Source organism: Centropristis striata, chromosome 13 (assembly GCF_030273125.1).
Source record: "Centropristis striata isolate RG_2023a ecotype Rhode Island chromosome 13, C.striata_1.0, whole genome shotgun sequence".
Lineage (NCBI taxonomy): Eukaryota > Metazoa > Chordata > Actinopteri > Perciformes > Serranidae > Centropristis > Centropristis striata.
The window spans coordinates 2,535,602-2,546,514 of record NC_081529.1 but is presented as its reverse complement, the minus strand read 5'-3'; the positions used below and the strand labels follow the sequence as shown (position 1 = coordinate 2,546,514).

Genomic DNA, 10,913 nt, shown 5'->3' with positions numbered 1-10,913 from the left:
TTTAAACCAGCTTTTCTCAACCTTGGGGTCGGGACCCCAATTGGGTTCGCGAGATGATTTCTGGGGGTCGCCAAATCATTTTGGAAGTCAGCTCTGTCTCCACTGTGTTAAAGTGTTCATGTGTTAATGTGTTTTAGTCTTGTTGGTCATTTCATGTCTTTTTTTTTTGTCTTTTTGTGTCTTTTTTTGGTCATTTTGGGTCTTTTTTGATAATTTTGTGATCAATTTGTGTCTTTTTTGGTCATTTTGTTTTCTTTTTTTGTCATTTTGTGTCTTTTCTTTGTCATTTTGTGTCTTTTTTTTGTAATTTTGTCTTTTTTTGGTCATTTTGTTTCTTTTCTGCGTCATTTTGTGTCTTTTTGTGTCTTTTTGGTCATTTTGTGTCTTTTTTGGTAATTTTGTTTCCTTTTTTTGGTCATTTTGTGTTTTTTTTTAATAATTTCATGTCTTTTTTTGGTCATTTCGTTTTTTTTTGGGTCATTTTGTGTCTTTTTTGATAATTTGTTGTCATTTTGTCTTTTTTTGGTCATTTTGTTTCTTTTCTGCGTCATTTTGTGTCTTTTTTTGGTCATCTTGTGTCTTTTTTGTCATTTTGTGTCTTTTTTAGTCATTTTGTCTTTTTTTGTCATTTTGTGTCTTTTTTGGTAATTTTGTTTCCTTTTTTTGGTCATCTTGTGTCTTTTTAGCCATTTTGTGTCTTTTTGTGGTAATTTTGTTTCTTTTTTAGGTGATCTGAACCGTGAGATTGTGTTCAGTGAGTGGGGGTCGCGGACAACATGCATGTTAAATTGGGGGTCGCGACTCAAAAAGGTTGAGAACTACTGGTTTAAACTATGCAGACCACAAGCTAATTAGATTGGTTGTTGATGTTTGTTGTTGTTGTTGTTGATGTTCGACATGCTTTGAGCCACATGATATATATTTTAGTTGTAAAAATCAGGTACTAAACCACTAACAATATCTGCATCTGTCATTCATGTTCAATTAAGCTGAGCCACAGAACTCACACATTATCACACATAGTGATAAAATACTGCGTAGCACGGGATGGAATTACAAATATTCCATCCATATTCCATCATTTCATGTCTTTTTTTGGTCATTTCGGGGTTTTTTTTTGTCATTTTGTGTCTTTTTTTGGTCATTTTGTATCTTTTCTTGGTCATTTTGTGTCTTTTTTGATAATTTTATGGTCAATTTGTGTCTTTTTTGGTCATTTTGTTTCCTTTTTTCATCATTTTGTGTCTTTTCTTTGTCATTTTGTGTCTTTTTTTAGTCATTTTGTCTTTTTTTGGTCATTTTGTTTCTTTTCTGCATCATTTTGTGTCTTTTTTTGGTCATTTTGTGTCTTTTTCTGCATCTGTCATTCTTGTTCAATTAAGCTGAGCCACTAGAACTCACACATTATCACACATAATGATAAAATACTGCGTAGCACGGGATGGAATTACAAATATTCCTTCACACATTTCACCCTGAGACGAAAGGCAAACTTTTCTTATTTTTGCGGTTTAGAAAAATATTGATTTGTTTGCACTTTGCTTATGTTGCTTGATTTATAAAAACAACTCACATTAGTTACAACAAAAATCTTTGTGTCTCTCTAAGTGCACCTATTGAGGTAAATTATTTGGTAGTAACACTGAATGTGACTCTGAGCAGCAGGAGAAGAGGTAGTATGACTGATTCTCACTGCGTCCAGCTCTCAGCGTCCTCACACCTCACAGGTAAAGGTCTGGTCACAGCACTCCCAGTTCAGAAGCTCCTTTTTCTGGAACCACAGCTGGATCTCCCTCTGTGCTCCCTCCAGAGAATCACTGGCATGAACCACATTCCTTCAAATGACAAACACACACATCATCATTTTACCTCCAAGTCAGATAAATAAAAAAAAACGATATTTTCCTGAGATGCGATACCTGGCATGTGCCAGTGACATGTAACAAGGCTAATATAGAATATAAAATTGTACAGAAATATTGCAAATAGGATAGTTAATATTTAGTTTTGATTTCTTGTATTATAATTTCCCAAAATCTGTATATATAGTTCTTACCTGACATGTTATCCTCTTTAGTCTGCTTGTGCTTGTGTTTCATTAAGCTCCTGTAATCCACGTCATTTTTGTGTGTCCGTTTACTGTGTATATATTGGGTCCTCGCGCGTACCTCTGCCCGTTTGTGACTGTTAATGGCAGAGGTAAGCTGTATTTCTTTCCTGTGTATGTCCGTTAATTGACCGTTATGCTTAAATGTTGTTTTAAATGTCAAAATCTGTAATATACTTTTGTACATTTACTTAGGAGCTGAAGTTGAGGGAAGGACTAACTGGAGATTGTTTTTGTTAATTGTATCTGTCAGGTATGTTTTGTTCATTTAATATTTGATCCGTTTGTGACTGTTAATGGCAGAGAAGCTGAAGTTGAGGGAAGGACTAACTGGAGATTGTTTTTGTTAATTGTATCTGTCAGGTATGTTTTGTTCATTTAATATTTGATCCGTTTGTGACTGTTAATGGCAGAGAAGCTGAAGTTGAGGGAAGGACTAACTGGAGATTGTTTTTGTTAATTGTATCTGTCAGGCTGTCAGAATAAACGGAGATCGCCTCCAACAGGAAATCTGGTGTGAGCGTCAATTTTACACAACGCAGAGTAGCCTCCACCGGTTACACACATAATGAGATTAAAGGACTCTATATTACCTGCTGACATGAAAGCTGAAGTCTCCTCTGACTGTGCCTGCCTGGGCCTCCACTGGGTTAGTGTGTCCCACCATGGTACGTGACGCCTGGACCACTTTATGCCCCTCCCATACCTGAAAGAAAATAAGACAACACATAAATGCACCATGGACGGATATCTGAATGGGCCAAGTGGGCACAGGCTCAGGGGCCCAAAGTGTCAGTGGGCCCCCCAGCCTCCAACTACAAGATGTCACACAAATACCCCTTTATAACCAAGTATCTAGGTGTATACCTGGATAATAAGCTGGACTGGTCCCTAAACACAGACGCTCTCTACAAAAAGGGGCAGAACTGCCTCTTTTTCTTAATCCATTGGCGCCTAAAACTGCCTGTTAAACCTCTGGGCGATTTTAAAATAAGCCCCTAAAACCTGAAGTTTTTCTGGAAATTCAACAGAAGTGTCAACGCTTCTACTAAATAATAGATTTTTCAGCCTCTGTAGCAGATAGAAATGAAATTCAAAAAGTATTTGAGAGCTTATACAAATACTACAAAACGACGTATCCACTTTCCAGGCTTCAATGGGTTAAGGAAACTCAGATTTTTGGACATCTGTAGTAAGATGCTGCAGATAGACCAAAGCCATCAGGCTGTCTCATTCTAACAGAGTTACCAGACTGACTGAATTTCCCCTCTGGGATAAATTATAAAGTAATTTTTAAAAACATTTTATTTATTTATTTGATTTAGGCCAACACAAACCTAGTTCTTTTGCTGGGCTGGCGCTGGTTAGCAGTTGGTTCAACTCTCAATCTGTCTCAGAACCTGTTTGCATTTCCACAGGCTAGAGCAGCTGTTCTCAACCTTGGGGTCGGGACCCCAATTGGGGTCGCGAGATGATTTCTGGGGGTCGCCAAATCATTTTGGAAGTCAGCTCTGTCTCCACTGTGTTAAAGTGTTCATGTGTTAATGTGTTTTAGTCTTTTTTTGTCAATTTGTGTCTTTTTTTGGTAATTTTGTGTCTTTTTTTGATCATTTTGTGGTCAATTTGTGTCTTTTTTGGTCATTTTGTTTCCTTTCTTTGGTAATTTTGTTTCTTTTTTTAGTCATTTTGTGTCTTTTTTGGTAATTTTGTGTCTTTTTGGTCATTTTGTGGTCAATTTGTGTCTTTTTTGGTCATTTTGTTTCCTTTCTTTGGTAATTTTGTTTCTTTTTTTAGTCATTTTGTGTCTTTTTTGGTCCTTTTGTGTCTTTTTTTGGTCATTTTGTGTCTTTTTTGGTCATTTTATGGTCAATTTGTGTCTTTTTTTGGTCATTTTGTGTCTTTTTTTTTGGTCATTTTGTGTTTTTTTAGTCATTTTGTGTCTTTTTTGGCCATTTAGTGTCTTTTTTGGTCATTTTGTGTCTTTTTTTGGTCATTTCGTGTCTCTTTTGGTCATTTTGTTTCTTTTTTGTATGATCTGAACTGTGTGTGTGAGATTGTGTTCAGTGAGCGGGGGTCGCGGACAACATGCATGTTAAATTGGGGGTCGCGACTCAAAAAGTTTGAGAACTACTGATCTAGTGAGCCACGTCATTACATCTGCATACGTCTGGAAACAACCTCAGTAAGTACAACAACAACAATGGCGGACTACATCGTCTCTTTACAGATGTTGCTCCTGGCTCTGTGAGACTACATTGGCATTCAAACACAACATGTACAACACATTTGTGCTGCTCGTCTTGAATGCTACGGACGGTGATTACGTTCTTATTAACATTGAATTAAAAAAATGTTTATGTTAGCTATGTTAACAGGTTAGCTAACGCTAGCCTGTATCAATCACATTGCAGTTAAACAACTACAATATGTTAAATTATATACTTTTTTGTTAGTCTTGTTGGTCATGATAATCCCGCCCCCAGCCCCTGGTGTAAGTGGTTTGTGGTTCTAGACCAGCAAAGACTTGGTGCCCCTCTAGAACCAGTTTTCCTGGCCGAGAGCCGGTTCTTTGGCTGTCGAAACGGGAGAAACAGGTTCGAGATTTGGCCTCGGCTCCGAACCGGCCCTGGAACCGCCTTGATGGAAAAGGGGTGTACGTACCAAACCAGTAAGAGACTTCAAATGATTACCAGGAAACACAAAATAACCACAAAAGGACACCAAAAGACTACAGAAAGACAAAAACAACTGCAAAGAGATGCAAATAGACAGACATAGAACAACAATAAACCCAAAGAGATAAAAAACAACTACAATGAGATGGAAAATGATAATATGTAGTTGGTTTGCACCAAGGTTATTATAGTTAACGAAAACTAACAAAATAACGAAAACTAGAATTGAAAAAACATTTTCGTTAACTGAAATAAAAATAAAAACTAGAGTTTTTAAAAAAACGATAACTAACTGAAACTGTATTGTGTGGTTACAAAACTAACTAAAACTAAATTATAGTGAAAATGTCCTTAGTTTTCGTTTTTGTCACCTTTTTTCATTCATAATTCAGTGTTTCTATTTGAACATGCAACACATGGTGAATATGTTTACTGAGACTGGGATGTTTACACTAGAACCAAAATATAAAACACCCAGAACTGTAAGAGTTAATAACCTTATTGGGGCTGAGATGATAAACCAAAGGAAATAAAGGCAAAATGTATTATGACCTCTTTGAATCTGGCACCAACACATAGCCCATTACAAAAAAACTAAAACTAACACTAAAACTAATAAAAACTAAACTAAAACTAAGCATTTTCAAAAAATAAAAACTAAACTAAAACTAGAAAACTCACTCTAAAAACTAACTAAAACTAACTGAATTTGAAAACAAAAATTCACAACGAAATTAAAACTAAAACTAATGAAAAATCCAAAACTATTATAACCTTGGTTTGCACATATGTACAAGATCTACAAGTTTTTCTTCCTTGAGCTCACCATGACAACAACAGGCCCTGAGGTCATGTACTGCAGCAGCCTTGGATAGAAAGGCTTCGTCCTCAGTTCAGTGTAGTGCTGAGACAGGAGAGTGTCGGACACCTTTACAGCAGAGACAGCTAGTTAGAAATTAAACTGAACATGTGCACACCACACAGACACATTGATTTCAGACTTCTATACCTGCAACATCTTCAGGCCGACCAGCTTGAAGCCCCGCCGCTCAAAACGCTGGATTATTTGTCCTACAAGACGACGTTGAACTCCATCAGGCTTCACAGCAATAAGAGTCCGCTCCCTTACATCTGGAACAGCAGCTGGGAGGGACAGAGCAGGAACACATCAGGGTCAAAATATTAACACTTTAGTAGAATTTTAAAGCAGTGGCGGTTCTACACAGGGGCCTCCAGGGGCCACTGCCCCTGTGAAGAAGCCTTTGGCCCCTGCTGTGGCCCCTGTGTCAGATTAATAATAAAATGATCAATTTACAACAATGAACAATGGAACAATTCTAACCTTTTTTTTGTTCAAACAATATCTCATTGTACACAAAAGGAACCCAGAATGTGAACATTGTATAATAGTTTAACACTATGGAGTCTTATTGGGCTTTTTTGTCCATTTTTTAATCCTTTTCATGTCTTTACATGTCTTTGTAAGTCATTTTGTGTCTTTTTTGGTCATTTGTGTCTTTTTTGTGTCTTTTTTTTAGTAATTTTGTGTCTGTTGTTGTGTCTTTTTTTATTAATTTTGTGTCTTTTTTTGTTATTTTGTGTCTTTTTTTTCATTGGTGTCATTTATGTGTCTTTTTTGTGTCTATTTTGGTAATTTTGTGTCTTTTTTTGGTAATTTTGTGTCTTTTTTTGGTCATTTGTGTCTTTTTTGTGTCTTTTTTGGTAATTTTGTGTCTTTTTTTGGTAATTTTGTGTCTTTTTTTGTCATTTTGTGTCTTTTTTTGTCATTTTTATGTCTTCTGTGGGTTTTTTTTTGGTTATTCTGTCTTCTCATTTTGTGTCTTTATTGGTCATTTTGTGTCTTTTTTAGTCATTTTGTGTCTTTTTCAAGACATTCAAAGATTTTGAATACTTAAATATCATCTTTGCCATTTTTTCATGTGCTAATGTGCCCCTCTGATTAAACACTGGCCCCTCCTTGGCCCCCACAGTAAAACTGGTCTAGAACCGCCACTATTTTAAAGTACTTGTAAGAGTATTTCCATTTTCTGCTAATTTTTAGTTCTTCTCCATTGCATTTCAGAGGAAAATATTATACCTTTTGGTCCACTACATTTAATTGATACCGTTGGTTACTTTGTAAAACAAAATACAAATCAGAAAAAATTATGTATTATATTTATATAAATACATGACTTTATTTATCTCTTCGTGAAATTCACAATATACCAAGCGGCAGGGTAATATTAGCTCCACTTTTAACAACTGCAGCATCAAAGTTTTGTTCACATTAATGTATTAATAATTATAATTCAATAATATATCTTCTTTTTCTGAACTAGCAATTCTGGGCACTTTTGGTGTTTTATCATAATACTTTTACTGAAGTAAAATTTGTAGAGTACTTTTACTTGTAACAGAGTATTATTTCCACTGTGCTACTGCTGCTTTAATTTTTAGTAAAACATCTGAGTACTTCTTCAGTCACTGTTAAGTAGAGTACTTGTGTAAATTTTACGTACACTACCCGTCAAAAGTTTTAGAACACCCCAATTTTTCCAGTTTTTTATTAAAATTCAAGCAGTTCAAGTCAAATGAACAGCTTGAAAGGGTACAAAGGTAAGTGGTGAACTGCCAGAGGTAAATAAAAAAAGGTAAGCTTAACCAAAACTGAAAAATAATGTACATTTCAGAATTATACAAGTAGGCCTTTTTCAGGAAACAAGAAATGGGTTAACAACTTAACTCTATGGAGTCTTGGGCTATTTTGTCCATTTTTGAATTCTTTTCATGTCTTTGTAAGTCTTTTTGTGTCTTTTTGTGTGTGTTTTGGTCATTTTGTGTCTATTTTTAGTCATTTTGTGTCTTTTGGTGTCTTTTTTGTCATTTTGTGACTTTTTTTAGTCCTTTAGTCCAACATAAAATGTGATTTTGAATCTTTCTTTTACTTTCAAAACACTATCATGCTCAATAAAGAATTAAAGTAGGCCTTTTTCAGGGAACAAGAAGTGGGTTAACAACTTAACTCTATGGAGTCTTGGGCTAATTTGTCCATTTTTGAATTCTTTTAATGTCTTTGTAAGTCATTTTGTGTCTTTTTTTTTGGTCATTTTGTGTCTTTTTTTAAGTCATTTTGTGTCTTTTGGTGTCTTTTTTTGTCATTTTGTGTCTTTTTTTGGTCATTTTGTGTCTTTTTTTAGTCCTTTAGTCCAACATAAAATGTGATTTTGAATCTTTTTTTTACTTACAAAACAATATCATGCTCAATAAAGAATTTTAAATGTTGCAAATGTGCATTCATTTCAGTACAGTGAGACATTAAACTGCATCATTTTCAATTAAATTCTGGGAAAGTTGGTGTGTTCTAAAACTTTTGACCAGTAGTGTAGATTCCACTACTGACCCTCAGATTTTGTCCTTATTAGTAAACTACAGGGAGGACAAATATTGACTTAAAGTCACTCATATGCAGGGTGACATCCACCACACACATACACATGCATGTCAAACACAGATGAGCTTCTTCCTGTGAGCACAATACAATATCAGATATTGTATGTATTCAGATGGTTAGTTGCGCACAGAAGCGCAGCTGCAACACCAGAAGGAGCTAATGGAGATAATGGATGACTGCATGCGATCAGTTATTCACACGTGACCTGCCACGGGAGGATCTCTGTCCACTGGCATTTAACTTGAAGATTGTTTGGGTCAGTAACGTACAGCGACTTGTTAACGTGCTGCACTGTCAAAAAAACTGTTGTTTTTACGGTAAAAAACCGGCAGCTGTGGCTGCCAGAACGTTACCGTAATAAATACGGTGGAACTTTTTCTAATATTACGGTAAAAAAGATATTGGCACTTTTGATTTCCCGTTTAAGATTGCCATTTTATTCATTTTTTTAACTGTATAAATAAAAAGTTTTTCCATCAAAAGAAACATTGTTTTGCCATATTATTGACAAGAAAATACTTTATAAATGAAAACGCATAAATTAAAGATTTTACCATTACATATTACAGTATATTTTTGTTAGAGATATGACGTTTTCCACATTTAACAGTGAGAAAAAGTTTTTTTTTTTTTTTTTACAAAAGATAAATTTTACGGTCTTTTACTGTCATGGTTTAGCAGTTTTTCACCGTAAAATCTACAGACATTTTCTACAGTGTGGATGGAAGAAAGAAGTTCGAATGTGGTGCCCATTACGCACAGGTCTTGGCACGATTACGCACACCGCTCCACCACTCTCTCACCCCGGTTAACCTACATCATCACCACCACTATCTCCCGTGTCCCTAACCTACTTCCAGTTCATGACCCCGTGATTTTGGCAAGCACATCTGTTTTCGCAAATCGTCAAGTTTGGACAAATAAACGCAACCGGAGGTGAGCCAATAATGTTCCAACAGTAGTCTTATCATTTAAATCTAGAAAAGCGACATTTATGTCATCACCACAAGCTCAAAACTTAACTTAAACTGTTTATTCTTGAATCAAACATTACGAGTGACATTATTTAAATGTCTTATAAGGAAAACAACAACACAAAGAAATGCACAAAAGTAAAATAACACTGATAGAAATGAACTTACTTGCTTTGCTCCTGTGTCCAGCCAGCAGCGCAGAGGGGAAGCCAGCTGACAGCAGACTTTTAGTGGCTTTTTCTTGATTCCCTGAGTTAAACTGCTGGAGGAATCTGTTAAAAACGCAGCGCGGCAGCAGGACCATGTTGTGACGTGTGTTAGTGAGACTGTAGAGACAGAAGTAAAGCCTCCTCAATCACAACTCACGAGTCATCCCCCAGTCAGCCAACCTCCCCTGTGACTGTCGCTCAAACTGGAACACATTTAACTCCAGTGATGCCAAACGTGTCGGTTTTTTTCTCACAGTTGTGCAAAATAATAACTCCAGCATTAATTGAGCAAAAAATTCTGTACTTCAGTTTCTCCAGTACGGAAGCCCTGAACCGCAAGTGAAGAATTTTTTTTTTGAGATGTTATCTCGTTATTTCGAGATCATATCTCGTTATTTCAAGATAATATCTCATTATTTCGAGATAATACACATATGTAAAAAAAAAAAAAGAATTAAAAAAAAAAAATCTTCCCAATTTTTTTTTTCTTCAGATATTATCTCATTATTTCGAGATATCTCGTAATTACGAGATAATATCTCGTTATTTCGAGATAACACACCTATGTAAAAAAATAAATAATTAAAAAAAAAAAGAACATTTTTTTTTTTACATAGGTGTGTTATCTCGAAATAACGAGATATTATCTCGAAATAACGTGATATTATCTCGTAATTACGAGATATTATCTCGAAATAATGAGATAATATCTGAAGAAAAAAAACATTTTGGAAGATTTTTTTTTTTTTTAATTCTTATTTTTTTTTTTTTTACATATGTGTATTATCTTGAAATAACGAGATATGATCTCCAAATAACAAGATAACATCTCAAAAAAAAATTTCTTCACTTGCGGTTCAGGGCTTCACAAAATAATAATGCTGGAGTTATTACAAAATAATAACTCCAGCATTAATTGAGCAAAAGTTCTTGTACTTCAGTTTCTCCAGCTAGATCTTGCTTATGAATTAGGAATTAGGAATAAAACAAGTCAGTGAGAATAGACATCTTGAGGTGTAAAAATGGTGGAATGCCCTTGAAATAAAACCATACAAACATAAAAATGTTTGTATACATAGTGATTTCAAGACATTTTTAATGCAGTGAAAGTGTAGCCTTTAATTAGTAGTTTCAGCACTAAATGGAAGCTTAACATTTTACAATCAGATTTTCTTTTTAAAAACAAGTATCACATTAACTTGTGTATATATATATATAAATAGCATCAACTTGAGGTTTTGAGCCAGAAAGAAGCTTTAATCAAATTGGGGGAGTAGAGCAATCAAATTCATTAGTTCTGTTCAACTGAAGGTAGTGCTGAGTCACATGAACCAGAAGCCTCTTCTTGTTCTTGTTCTTGTTCTTGGATCCAACAACCACAGTTCTCAGTTATCATATCTGAACAAGCCTTTACCTTCAGGATTTAGACAGCAGCAGAGGAAATCTGTGGAGCTGCTTAAACATCTGAATATCTAAAACTCAGCTCGCCTCAAG

The 10,913-nt window shown here is 35.2% G+C and overlaps 1 protein-coding gene across 1 annotated transcript; it reads right to left on the bottom strand.

The window, feature by feature from the left end:
* Positions 1-710: 710 nt before the first annotated feature.
* On the bottom strand, positions 711-9,577 carry nme4 (NME/NM23 nucleoside diphosphate kinase 4). The gene is made up of 5 exons (XM_059348580.1): positions 9,379-9,577; positions 5,792-5,925; positions 5,609-5,710; positions 2,701-2,813; positions 711-1,835 (listed from the first exon to the last, which is right to left on the bottom strand). The coding sequence occupies exons 1-5, from the start codon at positions 9,512-9,514 to the stop codon at positions 1,715-1,717; spliced, it is 606 nt and encodes a 201-aa protein (XP_059204563.1). The 5' UTR covers positions 9,515-9,577; the 3' UTR covers positions 711-1,714.
* Positions 9,578-10,913: the final 1,336 nt, after the last annotated feature.